The following is a 21,031-nucleotide window of genomic DNA, read 5'->3' as shown; positions in this document are numbered from 1 at the left end:
TCAAACTTATGTTCATCGATAAAAAAAAAAGTTCTAATCTCCAGCTCATGCTTCATTGAATGGGGTCAAAGCCCTTGACATTGAAATCTTTTCCAAAGTGTCTTAATGAAATTTTGCACTTCATCAAATCGATGATATAATTTGATATAGTCAAAACACATTAAGCTTTGATAGTAAAATAAAAGGGCGAATTAAGAGGGCATGAGAAGACTAATGCTTTCTCTTGAAATAATTTTTAAGTTTTTCTATATCATATAATTTCAATTATATAAATAGAATTTTTATATAAAAAAATATTAGTTTAAATAAAGTTTTTATTTTATGAACCCTATAAAATTTTAGTATTTAAAATTATAAATAATTGTTGAAGAAATATTGATAAAATTTTTATAATAATTAATTTGTGTGTCAGATTAAAAAAAATCACGCCTCTTTCACTATCAAAGAGAAACTCTATATGACCAACAAGATCCCTACGATATTGATTCAGAGCGGCGTTATGATACCATGGCACTAATTTCATTATTCGATGGACGTCTGCTCATCAAAGATTACTAGGACTAGGAACATACCGTTTAGACCTTCTTTGAGTACATGGAGGTTGAACCAGAAAAACAAGTCAATTATGTTGCTTGTAGGTTGAGAGAAGGTGCTAGTGTTTGGTGGGCACAACTACTGCAAATGACACAGAGAAGGAAAATGAAGGATTTGTATTAGGTTTAAGATAAAATAGCTTTTGAGGGTTCATGCTGATTTTGAGAAAATACTTTACCTGAAATATCAACATTACGTGCAAGGGGCTCATTTTGTAAGTGAATATACAGAAGAATTATACTGGTTGAGTCCATGGAACAATCTCAATGAATCCCGCATTCAAATCTTTGCACGATATATTGGGGGGCCTAAATAACATCTTATACAACAAATTAGAGTTGAGCTCAATGTGGTCATTATCACAGGTTGTTAATTTCACATTGTAAGCCAAAATGCAACTCATCCATCATTCAAAATTGTACTCAACTCATCACCAGATCACTAAATTAGCTGTTGAAGTTAATAAATCCAATAACCACTGACTAAAATGCCTGCAGCTCTGCTACAACCAAATCACCAAATCATCCCAACTGTGATTAATCAGGATAATAAACTGAACTCAAAACATAGAGTACAGACCTGTTAAGCCCAATACACTCAAATGTTTTCAATGTTTCCAATCCGAGCATAAATCTAAAGAGTGTCCGAGTAAATAGAAGTTAAGTTGCTGGAGGCAAAGGAAAGTGAAGAACAAGCTAACAATGACATTGATAGAAATGTGATATGGCCGGAGATGAAGTAGAAGATATATAGATACTAATTATATTTAAGGATTCATTAAACTATGGTTGCAACAATTTTTTTCCCAGACAACATCATACATCTTTTAAAAGGCTTAAAATAACTTTTCTTGGGTTCGAATTGAACAAGTGTGAGAGTGCTAATGGCTCAATTTCTTCTTAGATAGCAACTTGTATCACTTCAGAATCATCTTGAATGCTTGTGTTGGTCCTTTTTCTATTATGACAGATTCTCTATTTATTTAGACTTGTAATTATAGTGTTTGAATAATACATTACGAGCTGGAGCTCTTTTGGTTATGTTTTTTTTTTCTTTTAAAAAACCTACCAATTATATTGTTAAAAACTTAGAATCATTCGTAATTTTCATTACCATTGAGAAATCATATGAATCATTTGAAATGGGCTAGAACACATTTAAACAAACATTTTGGTTCTTAGGAAAACATTAAATAATAGAAATCATCATGACATTGTCGAAATGGGCTAGAACAAGAAAAACGTCTATTTCTAACAAAAATTCCGATGGATCACTACTCACTGGAAATAGCAGTGGGATTATCGGAGGATTCAATAATAGAAATCATCATGACATTTTTCGATGTTCTAGCAAAATTTCAACCGAAATTTTACCAACAAATTTTTTTTCGTCAAATGACGCCTATTTTAATTTAGCCATCAGTCTTTTCCGGCAGAATATCTGCCACACATTTATCGATAAGATTGCCGCCAAAATACCGCATGCTTACTTAAACCAGAGGCATTTGCTTGTGGAATTTTTGCTGGTAAAATAACGGCTAAAATTCTTCCGACGAGGGCCCTACATCAACGTTTAGCCTCCTGCTCCATCTAATTAGGTGAATTTCCTCTTCTACATCAATTCTCATGAGAAAACCCTCTCCCATTCGCTGCTCAGTTAGACTACTTCCAACCAACCATTCCTGACGATTTTACTCTTTCCAACTTCCTCTATAAGGTTGTTCATCCTCTCTACTTGCCCTTTGCCGATGTTTTGTCTCCAATTTTTAAGAATATGGGATACCTCAAAATATGCTTTAAAATATGTGAATGCTAATGTAGTTGCAGGCATTTTTTTTAAAGAGTGAATTTCCATATACTTTACCAATGTAGCAAATCCCTTCATCCAAATGCAAAGTTCAAAAGTATTTTATACTATATTTGAAGTCTTCGACACTTTTCTAAATGTACATGGAAGTTAGCAAATATTTGAGAGTTGATATTAGGAAGGAGTTGCATGTATATGAATTAAACAAAAATTTTGAGTTGGGGTGAGAAAACTAGTATATATATTTATTGAATTAACTTTATCTCTAAAAAATATTTATAGAATACTAGAAAGTTTGCACAATCAAACATATTTAATGGTTAGAGCCATAATTGATATTCTATTTGATACTTCAAAACATTCAAAATATGTTTATTTTTGTTTGGGTGCTTTCATTTTAGGCTTTAAAATTGTATATTGCCCAATGCTAACCCTTAATGAAACATTTCTTAAAGCTAGATGAACATGTATTTTGCTTGAAGTTGTGGCCAAAGTTGCTAATATACATATTAATCCAATAACATTTATAATAATTGATTCAGAAATAATGAATCATGGATGTAATTTATGATTAGATTAAGATAATCAACAATTTTGATTGAAAAATTTGTTTTATATCATATTTACGTAATCATATAATATATGCCTTATGTATAGTATTTTTAACTAACCATCTTGGAGCTTATAGTTTTTACTTTAAATAAACATCATAACAAAGTTTAAAACTAATAGCTATTATGATAAATATCACTTAACCTCTAAAATTTATAATAAGCTATCATGATATATGTTTTGTAAGTCTAATATACTTTTGGAGAGACTGGAAAGTTGTTGGGATGTTCCCTCTATGCTATTAAGTAACATTTTTTACGATTAGATGGATAAAATAATTTGAACTATTCAAATGTTGGTCTTCATTGCTCAAGCGTGATATAGATATTGGGAATCAGATGTAGAGAATATTAAAAAATCACAAGCTGACATGTATATGCAGCAGAGGTGCTGTAGAAAATGGGAGTAGTTTAGTCGAAAGCAACCAACATCGACAAAGGAGAACAACGATACATATTTTGACTAGACTATATACAAACAACAACAACATCAAGCCTTTATTCCACCGTGGGGTCGGCTACATGAATCCTTTTTCTCTATTGTGTCCTATTAAAAATCAAATTCTTGTTTAAATCTAATAAAGAAAGGTCATTCCTAATATTTTCTAACTAAGTCTTTTTAGGTCTACCCCTACCTTTCTTAACACAAGTCAAATCTAATACCTCTACTCTCCTAACCGGGTCATCGGAAGGCCGCCTTTTTATGTGACCAAACCATCTAAGGCGACTCTCTCTAATCTTATCTTCTACTGGAGCTACTCCAACCTTTTCACGTATATGCTCATTTCGTATCCTATCTCTAAGGGTAAAGCCACTCATCCACCTGAGCATCCTCATCTCTGCCACACTTAACTTAGTATTATGCTTCTCTTTTAATGGCCAACATTCGGCACCATAAAGCATTGCAGGCCTCACTACCATCTTATAGAATTTTCCCTTAAGTTTGAGGGGTACATTTCTATCACATAACAAGCCCGATGCATTCCTCCACTTCAACCATCCAACTTGAATTTTGCTGATAATATCCCCATCTATTTCACAATCATTCTGAACAATAGATCCAAGATATCTAAAACGTGTACTCTTATTAATAACTTGATCGTCCAAAGCCACAATCCCCTCACTAGGTCTATTACTACTAAAACTATACTCCATATATTCCGTTATATATCTACTCAAGCGAAAACCTTTAGACTCTAAGGTTGACCTCCATAATTCAAGTTTACCTTCAACTCCCCTCTAGTCTTATCAACAAGAATAATATCATCAGCAAAAAGCATATACCAAGGTACATCCTCTTGCAAATGACTAGTGAGAACATCCATGACTAAAGCAAAAAGATATGGGCTTAAGGCTGATCCTTGATGTAACCCAACCAAAATAGGGAAATACTTGGTCAAAACACCTTATGTTTGAACACAAGTAATAGCACATGCATACATATCTTTAATGATTTGAATATAAACATTATTGACTCCTTTCTTTTCAATAACTCTCCATAGCACTTCTCTTGGAACTTTATCATATGCTTTTTCTAAATCAATAAATATCATATGTAGATCCTCCTTATTTTCTCTATATTTCTCCACCAAACCTCTTAATAAATATATGGCTTCCATAGTCGACCTACCCGGCATGAATCCAAATTGATTTTGAGAAACATTAATATCACGTCGCAACATATGCTCCATAACTCGCTCCCATAGTTTTAAAGTATGACACATTAACTTAATACCTCTATAATTCGTACAATCTTGTGCATCACCTTTATTCTTAAAAATTGAAATAAACACACTCATTCTCCACTCATCTGGCATCTTTTTAGTCTTCAAAATAGTATTAAAAAGTTTAGTAAGCCAAGAAATCCCTTCATCCACCTCTATTGAAATATCATCAGGTCCAATAGCTTTTCCACCCTTCATCTTCTTTAAAGCCTCTCTAACTTCAACTCCATCAGACCACACCCATCTTAGTAATACTTGAATAGTCTCTTTCGTTACCTCCAGAAGGGTTCTCCGCCAGCCTTCTCCTCTGCATGCTCAAAGCCTGCACAGTAGTGGAGTTGGGGCTCAAGGAGTTTATGTTGCCTGCCAAGCTTGAATCTTTGGCAGCCAAGCTTGAATCTTTGGCATTTCCATCAGAGTATCCTTCGGCCAATGTAAAATCTAATTGTTTTTCCACTGATCTGAAAATTGCCTTCCTCTTACACGATATCCGATATGGTGGAGAAACATTAAAATCATCTTCATTTGTGAACAAAGCTCCGTTTGAAGCACAAGCACCTGAATAGAACTTCGATACTGACGACCTGGATCCTTCTGTGTAACTGCAAACATTTCCGTCATTTGGAGTACATCCGTCATGCACCCTGATTTCATTTGATTGCATGGTATCGGTAACAATATCAGAAGGCAAAGACGTGATTGCTTCTTTTCTTTTTATTATCGATGGAGTGTTAGTGAAGCTCCTAGCTGCATCTTTTAAAAAGGATTCAATGCTTTGCTCGCTGGAACACTTGCTCATTTGACTCCATTTATCAATTGCAAGATCTTCTAATCGAGGCGGTTTATAACAGAGAAAACTAACGTTAGAAGGAACCGAGCAAAGCGTTGTTTCAGAAGGTTCCTCATTTTGAGAATTTTTTCCAATACATTTGCAATACTTTACGCCTGAATCAGAAGCATCCTGTTCGTCTACAGGAACTATTTCAGGCACCTGTGCATCGCATTCACCACTAATAGAATTATCGGCTTCTCCCACCACGACATCCCTCGAAGAGATCCAGGGATTCAGACTAAGTATGCCAGTCCTCTGAACAGGTGCAAGGTTACCAGTTCTCAAATGGTGTGAGTCTGAAACTGAAGCAGTCAAGGGATTCACACTATCATGCTTATCTGCCATTTTAGCACGTAGACTTGAAGAAACATTACTTGAAGTTTCTGGAACATTCTTAACATCTGTTTCTAACCCACCATTTAAGCAATAAATCAACTGCCTAGCACCCAAGTTTCCTGCATCTGGGGCAGTGTTAAACATGCAAGTCCCCTGAACAGGTGGAAGTTTACCGGTTCTCAAATAGTAATCCAGCTTCTTCCTTAAAGAGCTATTCCAGTGATTTTTTATGGAGTTGTCAGTCCTAAATGTGAAAAGGATCATTAGCTAACCTTTACGCTAAGTTCCAAGTTTTCAACAGGAGAGAAGCATTACATAATTGAAAATTTCACAGCCAAATTTGGTATTCTCAAACATAAAAACTGCAAGAAAATTAACAGTTATGATAATTCTTGAAGAATACTTCTGCAACTAGTATTAAATACCAGAGCCAAGAGACCTAAGTTATCTACTATAAGACTGCATATGATGGAGACATCCAACTTGGATAAACATAGGACACAATGCACTCTAATTTGACATAAAAAAGGTGGATTAAAAATTACAATACAGGTTATAATGAGCTAAGACAATGTTCAGTCATTTATTTTTTCAGGGCTTCTGATATATATATATATACAGAGAGAGAGAGAGAGAGAGAGAGAGAGAGAGAGAGAGAGAGAGAGATGAAATTTGGCATGGATGCTCGGATGCAAAAAAAATAATAATAATGGGCAGTAATCAGAAATGTATCTATGAACAGAAGCTTCTATGTATGCATATAACGAGGTATGGATGGATGTATTGGACTATGAACAATAGATGATGCATGCATGCAATATGGATCACAAAAAGGATACATGTTGAAATGGATGTATAAAAAAATTGATGCTTTCATTTAAGAGCCTGAGATAAAGCTATAAAAGTTCATTGCAATATAACTTGACAGATAGAGATGAATAGCATCTACAAAACATAGATTACAATGGACAACAAAATGGTGAACAACCTATTTTCCAGGACTCGGGTACTTCCTAGACCTCTGCAATCATATTTTATAATGCATTCCAACTAGTAAAAATGGAGTGGTCTGTCAGCTATTGAGCGAACTTAATTGAGGAATTAGAGCAGCATCCCGATTAGCAAATAATTAGAAGAAAAATGCTTAAAAGTGTAGACGTGGAATTACTGTTTTGATCTTTTATATCACTATTAGGTTTTCTGTTTTCAATATATATATATATATATATATTCTTCAGAAATTTCACAGAACAGCTAGACTTCTTATAATCACACAAGGTTTCTTTTATCTATCCAGAAGAAATCTGAGAGGGAAGATAGATTAGGTGATATGCTAAATTTTCACCAAAGAAATAGTTGACAAACCAAAAATGAAAAAACAGAATCAAAGAATGAATACCTTCCACGTATCACCTTTGCAATTTCAGCCCATTTATTCCCATGTTTAATATGGGCTTTCATAAGCTCAATTTCCTCCTCAAGGGTCCAAGAATCTTTCCTAATCTCTGGGTTTAAATGATTGTGCCACCTTTTAAATGTTAAAATTAATTTGTGAGTTGAATCAAGTAAAACAATGGTGGCTAAAAGATGTAAAGCTCAAGAACAGATAGTTTAAGCTTCTAATAAGCATAGACACATGTTGCAGAACTAGGAAATGTTAACAAGCAGGCACAATAACAGAAGGAGCACAGGCAAAAGTATTAGGAATCAAGTATGAAACAGATAAATATGTGTTTAAAACAAGCGTCCTTAACTAAAGGCATTAAGCGTAAAAATATGATTAACATATGGAAGAATACCAAATTTCACAAGAAACCCCAAAAATACCCTAGAAAAAATCCTGAAATTATAATCCCAGGATACTCAAATGAAGATTTGCACTAAAGAAACAGAAAAAAAATTCAAATAAATTTATAATTTGTATTTTAATGGACCATGTAATTTCCATCAGAAATCCAAAGGATATTTGTCTTGTTTTTACATTAGGTCTCTACTACATTGTAATAACCAGTATTAGAAATCCCTCTCAGAATCAGACCAGTCCAACCTAAATGGTTTGCCACTGCCTCGCAATCCTTTTTATTCTCCAATCAGGGCCTCAGGGCATCGAGCAAGAGACCAAATAAATAGGTGAGATGCAAGAGTGGATGATGTAGGGCGTATAGGATCTTTATGGTAAAAATAACAGCTTGATTGATGTCTATTTAGAGTAGTAGTGAAAGAGTTATTTGGGTGATGATAAAATGGGTGGTTAGGGTTTGGACAGATTTAGTGTTGAAGTTTTTAAGCTATTAAAAGGCAAGTTTTCCTTTGTGAGAAATGGGAAAGAACTCCATATTATAGGTTTGAGGAGTTAGAGAACTAATTACGGTATTTTTATGAATGTCAGATCAGTGGTTAAAGAGTTATGATATTTTTAATCCAATTACTCACATTAGAAAATTGTTTCTCTTTATTAGAATTTTGGTTAGAATATCTTAGGATTATTAGATATTTTAGCCCTTGAGAGATTATGAGAGATGTTAGAAAATATTTCAGAGAGTTTTAATTTTCAAAGAGGTTGGATGTGTTTTGGGGTTGAGGGAAGCTATGCTTAGATTATGTAGAAGATATGAGGATTAAGTAGGGAAAGAAGAGAAATAAAGGTGAGAAAAAATAACTAAGAACTCACCAATGCCCTAAGGATCAACTACCAAGTACCACCAAAGTGTAGAGCAGCCATAAAGATTTTCCATACAAAATTTGCATTAAAATTTGTTTTATTTAGTAAATAAAAAATTACAAAGCAATGTCCTATTTATAGATATTTTTTAAGTCTGGACAACTTTAGACAACTTGAGAGCAAAAAAGCATTATTAAATGAATTGATGACTTCTCAAATGCAAAAAGAAGAAAAATAAAAAATAATAATAAATCTTCTAAATACATGACAATTCGGATTGGCCAAATAAGGTAGGTAGAGTTATCCTGAAATCAAATAATATAAATATTTTTGCCTCTGAATGATGCGGCCCACCTACTCATCAAGAGACTTTAAATTAAGCTTTTTTATATTATTCTCTCATAATTTTAAAGAGATTATGGGCCATCCATGAACTTGCATAGAGAGTTATGTATCATAAACATCCCAAATCTTGATGCAAAGCCTTGGTTTATGACTTTGTCCTTGGCCTCTTTGTCTTGGTGATTCATCAAAGAAGTAAGCAAGCAACAAGAAGGCAAAGCAGCACTAGTAATAAAATAAGGAGTGCATGTACTCAATTTGTAGCACTTATGGCATGCCAAGAGAGAAAGGAGAAATGGTGATGTCGACTGCAAATCCATAGATATAGGATGCAACCACTGAGTGCTCAAAGGAAAACTTCTTATAGAAAGTACATGCATTAGTTGGGGGCTATGTTATACATGAATTATTTCTTTCCTCTTCCTTGTTTGTTAAGGTAAACCTAACATAGCCTCATCTTCTTACATATGCATAACTTAGGTGGCATGAGATCATTTGTTGGACCATACTTAGCAATCTTAATAAATATCAAATGAGGAATGAACTTCTAAAAAATGGATTAACAAAATTAACTGAGACATAATGAGATAGTTCATATAGCAGTATAGCACCTCTCTCGGCATTGTTTTCCAATGCGTCCTGGAAGTGATTTGGCTATTACAGACCATTTTGTTGGACCATACTTAGCAACAAGATTTATGATTACATCATCTTCCTGCTTGAACTCTCATGTATTAGACCAAAAAATATTACTAGTCCAAGCCAATTAGAATAAGGGCTAGTGACGAACCAATGGAGTCCAAGAACCTTTAACAAGTTCGGGATTGATAACCTTTTGCCACCTGTGGAGACACTGCACTTCTGTCCTATCGGGAATGGATTCAGCTACATAACAAGGAATACAAAAATCAAAACAAATTTGTTCTAATAACATGCACGACATGAAAATAAGCATGAAAGGGCTAAGGAACTTCTAGATTCTAAGAAAAACAAGTGAACAGTTGTGATAAGAGCTTTAAATTATTACTCACATAATTGTTAATTAGCAACCATTCAAGTTACATATAGGATACTGCTAGAGATAATGTCAAATTGCTTTAAGGATAAATATACGACTTCATAAAAATATATCCACAATAATATAAGGTGCTCCACATTGGACATCCTCAAAGGATATAAAGCACATGCTGCAAATTGTTCACAACCCTTTTTCAAGAAAAATAACACAAATACAGAAAAGAGAAGTTTTGTTGTTTGATCACAGGAATGGCAGAGCAGGGGATGTCATATATCAATTTTTATCCTTCACATCCCCCAGGACTAAACTGTTAAAACATGCCTTTGTCCATGGATGATAATTTTCATAGCCAATGAATACATTTGTTATGTCGAATTTTTAGAAAGGGAAAAAGGCCGAAAAAATCTCTGACTATTGATATGTTGCCAATTTAGCTCTAGGGTAACACATTTCTTGAATTTAGTCCCTCGACTATATAAAACTAATCCCAAATGATCTCCAAGGTATAAATTGAGGGAAATTGAGATTTTAAATTAATTTCAATTTAGTTCCTCAATTATACAAAAGCAATCCCAATTTAGTCCCTGAGCAAGCATTTGGAATTAATCTATGTATAGTTGAGAGACTAAAATGGAGAAATATGATATTCTTGGAGTAAATTGACTACATATGAAAACTCTGGCTATTTTGAACTTTTTCCTTTTCTAGAAACTAATTCTACACATTAAAAAACTAAAAAAATACACTTAGTTTATGAAACTTAAAAATAAAACTTCATGCTTGAACTGAGTCTTTGAGGCCAATCTCAGATATGGATCTTTCTTTATAATCCTGCTTCCAATGTTTTTTATTAAAAAAACCTATTATATATTATATGCATAAGTGTTCTCAGCTATGAAACATCTTGATGCAAAGTTGTAGGTCCATAGTTTTGTTTACCCTACATTGACTTTTGTCTACTTATTTGCAGGTATTTGTGGCTAGTAGTTGCAGGAGCTAGAGCTCACAGCTACAAGATTTACCAAGAGCTAGAGCTTGCCAAGAACTGGAGCTTGCCACGATTTGGATAGTTGTTTCTAAGTTTTTAGAGTTTTTTTGATTTAGTGTTTGAGAATTTTGTAGTTTGTTAGGAGTTTTAGTGTTTGAGTTTGGTGTTTAGTTTGTGTGCGTTGTACCAAGATTTGTATAGTGCAAATGCTGATTTTATTTCATTTTTATGGTTATTTAATTTATGAATTAATTAGATGTATTTTAAATGGGTTAATAAATTTAATTAATTAAATTAGGTTTCAAATTATTAATTAAATTTTCAATTTATTTTAAATTATATTTTTATTCTGAATTGGTTTTTAAATGCTCCATTAATTAGATTTTAGTATTATTTTTTTAAATTATTAATTAATAAAATGGATTTTTATTTTAATTACATTTTTTATTGATTTTATTTGAAATTAACCATTTAATTATGAGAAATTAATTTTTTATCTACAGTTATTGGTTAATTATTTAAGGGAATATAAAAATTAAAAGTTATTCAATTGATTTATTAATTACGAGATTTTAATTTAATTGATTTTAAGATTAATAGAATTTTCCAATTACTCTCCTATAATTCCTGGAAATTCGACAATCTCCTAAGACAAATTTGGCAGCTTCCCGGGGCAATTTTGGTAGCCTTGGCATCCTCTTCCTGAAAGGGGAGGTTGAGGAACACACTTGCCCTTTTAGGTCCACTTGGTCAGATCAAATAAGCGGCTGAGGTCTTTGGGGAGAAAATCAACCCCATTATTGGTCTACAAGCACTTGTTTGTAATTTGTCATTTATTCACAACATTTCGGCAACCTTATAGCACCCCCTCCCTACGAGGGGAGGTTAGGGAGGGCACTCCCTCTTTAGGTCCGCTCGGCCAGATCAAATCCACGACCAAGGGCTTCGAGAGAAAGAATTCAATCTTGAAATACGGCTCTTTTTACTCGTCCGATTTGGCGATTATAGCCTCCAATTTAACGATCGCAGCATCTGCTTTTCCTTAATATTAATTATTATTATTATTAATTATAATATTTATTATTATTACTAATATTTTATTAATAATAAAGGTAATTATACAATAAATCCATCTTATTCCTTACTCTTTCAAACAAGAGAATAAATTGAGAGTATTTGGCTAATGTGTGTGCGGCTCAGGAGCAAGAATCGAACAGAGGGAGGTCGGATTGAACTGTTTGTTGTCGTGCGAATATATAGGGAGGCAGATCAGGCTGTTCACATGTGGATCAAGCGGATTTCTATACTTGTTCGCATGAGGGTTTGAAGGCACAGTATGGACGAGGGAGGAGGTCGGGTCGAGCGCTAGGTTGATGTGTGGCAATGGGAGGAGGTTGGGTAGAGCGCGACCCCCGTGCCTGCGTATAAGGAAGACGAGAGAGGGAAACCAGGGATCCCATTCGTGCGTGAGAAGTTATATGGGAGGTGCGACTCTGTTCAATCTTGAGTGCGACACGAAAGGAATAGGGGGCTTCAGCTTTTTGTGAAACTAGGAGATCGGGGGGCAGGGTTTGAATGCCTGTGTGTTTCATTCATTGACATGTGAAGGAGTTTTGTGTCATGAGAGTGGTGGTTGTGAGATCGTTGGATCATGCGTGAGGGGGAGCCGACCGGGCTTAGCGTGGGTCGGATCAATCAATAAGCGGTCAATAGAAAGTTTATGTTTAGGCTATTCATTAATAAGTGTTTCACAATGTATATTCATAATATATTGATTTATATCTCAATCACGATTGAATATCTTGATCATTTGCATCAAGTATTAATGTATTATATGAGTTAAGAGAATAAGTAGTATATTAATCTTAAAAAGTGTGTGTTTATATAAGTCAACGGTCATATTTCTTTGCTTTGTGTTATCTTCTAATGGTTTTGAAATATATTTCTCAAAAAATTAAAGTAAACCTTGATTGACTAGCTCCCATTTTCTATCTCTAATGTTCAAAGCTTTCATGGATTAGCTATATTTTATAAATGATTAATTTAACCTCCACTTCGACAATTTGTTCAAAAAAAAAAAACAAGCTTAGTAGGACACCTACTATCAAAGCCTTTAAATAGATAAAGATGTTGTGATTGCAACATCAATTATGAAACTTCCTTATTTTGGAAAAAATTTTGAGATATATTGTGATGTCTCTTGTGTTGGTATAAGTGTGTTCTTAGCAAAGAAAATCACCCAACTGCTTACTTCTGTGAAAAATTGAATAATGTTAAACAAAGTTATTTTACTTATATTTGAGAATTTTATGTTGTCATTCAAACATTAAAATATTGACGACATTTATTTGCGACTAATGAAATTTATTCTCATTTTTTATGACTAGGCCTTAAAATATATAAATACTCAATTAAAGTTGAGCGATAGAAATGTAAAGTGGATTGAAAAACTTCAGGATTATGCATTTGTTTTGAAACATACACCTAGCATTCAAAATAAATTAATGAATACGCTTATCACGCATTTCATCACTCTCAAACTTTATTAATGTGCTTGGTTTTGACGAAATACTAGATGAGTATGTGTATGGCTTGACTTCCACTTAATTTATCAAAATCACAAGGATATATCATATGTTTATTCTATTATTTTTATTCTTTGAGATGGATATACCCAAATGCTATGTGCAAACTAGATATATGAATCTGCATGCAATGAGGGCCAATTGTCCTTTCAAAATTAGAGGGGAATTTAATTATAATGCTTAAGTTCAACTTTACCTCTTAATATGTTTAATATTTATATTTCAACGTTAAAGGTATGCTGCCTTAAACTACGATAATTACTTATTAATTATTCAACATAAGAGGTTTCTATCACAATTGTTGTTCTTTAGATTCCATCATTCCACTTCCCCGTGCCTAATGGGATGTTGAAGTATCATTTTACAGTAAGTAATACCTAGGGAAAAAGGTTAAGCACATATTTTTAGTCAAGTGGAAAGGCAGACCTCCATTAGATAATACATGGATGATCAAAGATGAGCTGCAACTTATGATGCACCGACACGGCACTTAAAGAGGGTATGCAATGTCGGACACACGTTGGACACGGCATGGACACGTGTCCGACACGGCATTGGAGTGTCGCAATTAAAAAAAATAAAATTAAAATCGGACACGCGTGTCCGGTCATTAAATGAGGTATCGCTAGGTACATGCTCGGTACCGCTAGGTACATGCTCGGTACCGCTCAGTACATGCTCGGTACTGCTTAGTATATGCTCGGTACTGCTTAGTATATTCTCGGTACCGCTCAGTACATACTCGGTACTGCTCAGTACATGCTCGGTACCGCTCAATATATGCTCGGTACCGCTTGGTACATGCTCGGTACTGCTATGTACATGCTCGATACCGTTCAGTACCGCTAGGTATATGCTCGGTACTGCTAGGTATATGCTCGGTACTGCTAGGTACATGCTCGGTACCACTCGGTATCTTCCCATACAAACAACTTATGAACTTTAAAAACAAGCAGAACTTCAAAATTACTCTTACAATAAAATTTTGTTTAGGTCAAACCCCGCCAGGGGGCAGCGCCCCCTTGGACCCCCGGCAGACTGGTATATTGTTGTATTCATGTTGTCTTATTATTGGAATATTTTGATTTCACTTTATATCAATTTAATTTGGTGTATTCATATGTATGATTGGTTTGTTAGCAAAATGAGTTTTGCTACTGGCGGGGGTGGATTAGGTGAAGGTTCAAAAGAGCCATCTGTCCACGCCGTGTCCGTGTCCTATATTTTTAAAAATTGTCGTGTCCGTGTCGTGTCGCCGTGTCCGTGCATCATAGGCTGCAACTCTTGGATCAGTACATTGACCCTAACTCTCTAGAGAAGACTTCTTTGCACCCCCAGGGGAGTTTATAAAGAACAAATCTTCAAACAAGCCAAATCAATTCACAAAAGCCCAAGTGGCCATAATGCAATTATAACAAGTCAAATCATGTCATAACAAATCTAAATAGTCTATTTTCAATCTTTTTGAGGCTCATTTTTTAACTATGGCTAAATTTCTCTCTTTTTTAATTTACTTTATTTTATTATGTTTTATCTTGCTCTTGGATAAGAATAGCTTTAAATTTAAAATTTTTTGGGTTTAGATAGTATATGACTTGTATTTAAGATTTGGCCTTATAAATGTAACCCCATTTCTAAAATTACAAATCCATGATGCGCATTTGGATTATTGATTGATGATTGAATATTTGAAATTATTTGTGACCAAATTAGTGCTTTCTAGATCCAAATTGTGCATGTAAAGTTTTCTTCTTCCTCCTCCATCAATGGCCTCATCTCTTGCCCTTTCCTTGCTTCCAAGGATAGGATTTCTTCACCAATCCAATAATTGGACCCAAGTTAAATTCAACCATTCCTACTAGATTTTAGCTTTAAATTTCTAAAGTTGATCCTATAGATTAGCTTGTAATCCCATATGCTTTTCATGCATCATGCTTGGAAAAACAAAAATCTTAAGCCCATGAATTCTTTAACTACTTAATCCGATTTCATAAACTTCGATGCTAGATAAGATTTGCTTGAGTGCTCTGATTAAAGGTCTTGATACCATAGTGCACCTCTTAAGTCGGTTCCACCAGAACCGACTCAACCGGCCCAGCATGGGCCGGTTCAAGTTTATAAGAGGCCGCAATTGCCGCCTCTCCCCTAGCCGACTAGAGCCCTGGGGTGCACAGCCTTGCCGCCTAATGCTTTTTATTTAAAATAAGATATTTTTGGTAAGGGAGGGAGCTGGTTAAGGCTATATAATAGGGATGAGAGTGAAGGGCTAGGGCATGCAAAAATTTGAGTTATTCTCTTGGAGTTTATTAGGGAATGGGCTCTAGATTCATCATCTAGAGGTTGGGAGAGAACGATCCTCCTCTCAAATTGAGGATCAATTGTATATTTGCTTTCCTTTTGTTTCCTTCGATTTCCTTAATAAAATTCTACTGTTTTTTTTTTTTTTTCTCCGATGATTTTACCAATATTCGTTAGGGTTGCTTGCAAACTGAAGCAAACCCGATAGGATTGCTTGCGAACTCAAGTATTTCTTATAAGCATCACATCAGCATGTTATGAGGATCCTCCATGCCCACCCACAACCATGAAACCAAAAGCAGAATTCTTTGTTTCTGCATACATTGTGCTTACAAGTCAGCAGCCTGGAATGCCTTGGCATCAATTAACATCATACTTTAATAAAATGGATTTAAAGTTTGATAGATAACAATTCTATCTTTGTTTCTACAGACGTTGTACTTAGATAACAATTCATGTAAAGTTTGCTAGTGAATTAATAGACAACTAAAAGACAAAGGCTAGCAAAAACCTATTTTCTTCCAACTTCTTCCCTTGTGTAATTCAACAGCACGCCTAAGAGTTTCATCCTGCGGCAGTTTATCAAATATATTAGGGAAACTATGAAAAAAAAACATATAGCTCAGAGAAACATGATTCATAATTTACGAGCAGAATTACAGATATATAGTCCAGACACGCTAGTTTATCTCAAATAAATAAAAAATCACAAGAAACGAATGCAAGCATAGCATGAAAAAGAGGCATCTAAGATTCAAAAAGCACAACAAGACAACTAATTCTAGAGAGTAAGTCTTTTGAAGGGAAAGCTCCTCCAGACCTAGAAATCCCATAACTAGAATATGAGACAGTCATGCTTCTACAAGAAATAGAAAACAGTGCTTTAATTTCAACGAAATGAAGCAATTAAGATGTCATAATTGTGCAGATAGTGCAAAGCTCACAAGATTGCAAGGAAAAAGAAAATACAATGAAGATTTACGAATAGCAAGACATGCTCACCTCCTCTGGTGTCCAACCACCTTTTGCTCGCCGTATAGGACCACTAGTTCTCCTGCAATTGAGAAACAATGCGTTAAATAGCAACATCTATATAAGAATGCCCCAATTGTGAAAATGTTAAAACAGAGTAAGGCTTCGTTTGGGACGGCTTTTTTATTGCTTCTTAAAGCTGTTTTTTAGTAAAAAATAAAAAACTATGTACTAAAAAGCTGTTTTAAGAAGCAATAAAAAAGCCGTCCCAAACAAAGCCTAAGTTTGCAAGCAATAAAGAGGCATATGTCATGATAAAGCAAATTGGGGCAAGAAACGGAATCAAATGATTCCTTAACAATCTGAGTAACACAATTAAACATAGGAAAAGTAACAATATCCATATACAAATCACGAATCATCACCAGATGTTATTAATGTCAACCAAAGGAATCGGAAGCCTAGCAGATTTTCCCATTTAACTCAAAAATCACGCTGAAAACAATTTTCCAAACAAATAGATACATATGCAAATAAGCTGATAAATATAATGATGCTCGAGTTAAAATAAGCTTAAAGGTTCACTGACAAAAAAAATAAATATCAAATGCATCTTATTTTAGTACTTCTTTTCTTCAACCCCAAAAAGCTCAGGGCAATAATAGGTTGGAAGGTAGTTGTAGACTGGATAAAACAATTGCAACTAGAGTAGTAGTTCTTTTTTAGCCGTTACTTTCAGATGTAATATACAAAATCTCTCATCATAACAATATACTTTTGAGCTCGCTTTTTCTGAATATTATTATTTATGTAATAAAAAATAATATTATTATTAACAATACTAATTATATTTAAATTTATAATATTCATTTAAAAATTAATTAATTAAAAATGTATTAATCCTTAACAACTCATGTTAGGTGTCATTTGATGATTCCCCACAAGTATCGTTCGATAATTCATTCACACGCTGACTTAAGCATCTATGAAAGAGTGAGAGAAGGGTGGAGGAGAATGATATAGACAGAGTGAGCCGAAGGGAATGCAAGAAGGCGAGTAGCTAGGATATGAGAGTGAGTACTAGTGGGAGCAAGCATAGGGCTGAGGCATGCACAAGCGCAAGAGTGAGAGCAAGACCCAGCGCGAGAAGTGGAGCGGCACAAATGCATGAGCGAGACTAGCTAAGCAGCCGATCAATCGGGTAATTTTTTACAATGCCGTCAAAAGATAATTTTGATGCTGAAAAGCTTGAAATTTCTTCCTCAAGATAAGAGGTAAGTTACCATTCACAATATATGTTTCCTAAATCAAATATTTGAGCTTCTAGGACTTCCTAGGTTTCTATAGTAGGAAGAAGAAGAAAGATATACCATTTTAGAAAAAAAAAATATTTTGAAGTTCAACATTTTTATTATGAGAAATAAAGTATTTATGATTTAATGGATACTTTTCAATAATAATTTTAGGAATATTAAATTTAATTTCATGATATATTACTAATTAAAAGATTGTAATTTTAAATGTAATAATATATAAATATATATTACTAATTAAAAGATTGTAATTTTAAATGTAATAATATATAAATAATAAATTTGAATTAAATTAAAAATATTACGGAGCAAGAATTATGTTAATTGAAAGGCTGATACATATTATTTCATAGCAACAAGGATGAATCATGTGTTAGAAATCAATCACAGCTATACTCTCTTCCAATTCAAAAAAGGTGGTAATAAGAGCAAGGAAATTGTAGGTGAGCTCCACTAAAGCTGTCTCATCCAAGTTATTAGTTAACAAGCAAAGATTATCGAGCCATAGTCTACAAGGATGTCATTTGGACGATGCAAGAGGAAACTAAGGTTGAGAGGTGTGAACCACGAAGAATCATGCTCGGAATGAAAACCTAACAAGACAATTGTCAGCAAAAAGACTCACATAGCAAATATTCTAACTGACGAGGCATGCAATTTTTAATTTTCTGTAACTCCCATATACACAAAGATTTTTATAACATTCAACTTGGTAAGTAACCGTTAAAGTGTAAATCATATATTTACTTTAAGAAACTGTTTAGTTATAGAAAAGCAGATGCTAAGTAAAAAAAAATATTGCAGGGTTATCATGGCCAAATTACTTACAGTCGTTTTGAACTAGCTTTTTGAAGAAAGTAAACTACAACTTAGTTTGATATAATAAATAAAACTATTTTACATCAATTAAATACCAAAAAAAATTCTTAGCACTTTACTGTGCACCATATTTGTAGCCCTCCAAAGGGTTAAACCAATAAAGTTTCTCCAGGACCTTCACCAAGCTAATTTCTTCTCTCAAAAATTAATATCATCGAACCAGTAGTTCAATGGCAATCAACATTTCGATAATTAGTATCCAACAGATCACCTCATAAGTATCACCCACAGTGAATGAAGAACTGCCAACTCGAGAAGTAGAAAATAGCTTTAAAACAGAAATAACCTAATTGAATTCAAGCAGATAAACATTTACCTATGGGACGGAGTAGAAGTTGCAGGATAAGAAGCAGCCGGGGACATCCTGGAGAAGCCATAGTTCTCCTCCGAGAGCGACGAACCCGATGCAGTAATAGACTGCTTGTTCTCTGCGCAGCTTTCCTTTATCTTCATAGTAGTCATGAGTCCAACTAGTCACATCCATATGCTAAAAAACCGGATCTTTAATATCGCCCAAACTAAACAGTTCGCAAAAGGCAACAAAGAACCACAATTCCTGAAGCAAACGATTCCAAACCAGCACGATAGCAACACATATAACCAGAAGACGTGGAATTCTCAAAGCTAGAGCTTTGATCAGAATCCGTAAAAATGAAAAGTAAAAAAAAAAAAACGATCAAGCCGCGGTTTTCGCCTTCGGTGGAGATTCGAATAACATGGACCACTATAACGGAAAACCCTGAGATTTAGCAATCAATAAACTGAATACCTGCGGTAGGGTAAACAAGGCTGGAGATCTACGAGAGGTTCGAAACCCTCTAATTCAAGAAAGCTATCGCTGAAGTCGGGACTTTTCAAAAAAAAAAAACAAACCAAACCAAAACCATCAGCCCGTTTGAAGGGGAAGGGTAGAGAGGAGGGAAATAAAATATATTATTTCCAGGCGAGCGAAGGCAACACGTAACGGCACACGACGGAGCCGTTGGCCTTCTCTAGATTCTGTAACGGCTACTAACGTCTCCGTTTGCCTTGCTGAGCTAGTTTAAAACCTCAAACGGTACCCTTTTTATGGACTAAGCCGTCGATTTTTCCCGGGTTTATTTTGGCCGTCCGATCGTTATGAAGGGTTTTAAGTTCGCTGGTTACGAGCCCCCACAGAGACATTTTAACTAACCGGTGGATGTGACATGGACGAACGGATCAACGGCTATAATTTTTAGATGAACTTTGGTATTCAATGTGACATGTCGGTTGTTTAAAGAAAACAGATCTCACTAGTTGTAACTAGCCATATGAATAGTACTAAGAAGATGACTCTTCATTTATATTAGACTTAAACAATTAGTCACTACTAATATAGATATAATTCTCCAATAAAGACCAGCTTAACACCATAATTACCTTCATTTCTAGCTATAAAAGCTCCTCTCCAAGATCCCCTAATGTTTTAGTTCATTTATCATGTAATGATCCTAGCTTTTCATATATTTTTCTTTTCATTTTTGTAAATGTATTTCTAAATGTAAAGCTTTTGGATTGGACTTATGATTTTGTAATATAATAGATTTTTTTTCAGTAAAATAAAATGCTTCTATGAAAAATAATGAAGAAGAAAATTTGTTTGCTTTTGTAGCGTAGAAATTGATATGTAGGATAGATCAAATTTAGACATTGTTGAACTGGTTTAATAGTCAATTTTATTTTCTTTCTACTGGTCATTATAGTCTCTTGTTACCTAATTATCCAACACTAAGTTTTTCAATAAAAAAATATTTGATTGGGTATATCATGTCAATTTCTATCAAATTTGTTTCAAATTAAAATACAAAATTTAGGATCAACTTGAATAACAGTCGAGCGAAAAGTTGAGTCATATCAAGACATTGGCAATCTAGTATGTGAACTTACAAACTAGTATGTAAACTTACTAAGGGACCCATTTTGGTAAATTAGGAGTCAACTTGAATCAATTTAATCAAATAGTGTCAAGGGGACCCATTTTGGTGTCTAAGTTAACTAAGGACTAGATACTTATAAATGGGTTCATGATGATCCGCCTAGGATTTAGGGA

General features: G+C 34.2%; 1 protein-coding gene across 3 annotated transcripts; it reads right to left on the bottom strand.

The window, feature by feature from the left end:
- Positions 1 to 4,836: 4,836 nt before the first annotated feature.
- Positions 4,837 to 19,859, bottom strand: LOC110110250 (transcription factor MYB3R-3). 3 transcript variants are annotated; one of them, XM_020841632.2, is made up of 8 exons: positions 19,730 to 19,859; positions 19,277 to 19,447; positions 16,799 to 16,850; positions 16,308 to 16,365; positions 9,698 to 9,792; positions 9,519 to 9,622; positions 7,303 to 7,431; positions 4,837 to 6,147 (listed from the first exon to the last, which is right to left on the bottom strand). In XM_020841632.2, the coding sequence occupies exons 2-8, from the start codon at positions 19,420 to 19,422 to the stop codon at positions 4,965 to 4,967; spliced, it is 1,767 nt and encodes a 588-aa protein (XP_020697291.1). In that variant the 5' UTR covers positions 19,423 to 19,447; positions 19,730 to 19,859; the 3' UTR covers positions 4,837 to 4,964. The 3 variants fall into 3 exon arrangements, with proteins under 3 accessions (XP_020697291.1, XP_020697290.1, XP_028552205.1); XM_020841631.2 differs by having other exon boundaries at positions 19,277 to 19,516; positions 19,730 to 19,848; XM_028696372.1 differs by having other exon boundaries at positions 19,277 to 19,848.
- Between the last annotated feature and the right edge of the window lie 1,172 nt (positions 19,860 to 21,031).

Source organism: Dendrobium catenatum, unplaced genomic scaffold (assembly GCF_001605985.2).
Source record: "Dendrobium catenatum unplaced genomic scaffold, ASM160598v2 fragScaff_scaffold_740, whole genome shotgun sequence".
NCBI classification, from domain to species: domain Eukaryota; kingdom Viridiplantae; phylum Streptophyta; class Magnoliopsida; order Asparagales; family Orchidaceae; genus Dendrobium; species Dendrobium catenatum.
The sequence above is the reverse complement of the archived record's forward strand: the minus strand, read 5'-3'. Positions and strand labels throughout refer to the sequence as shown.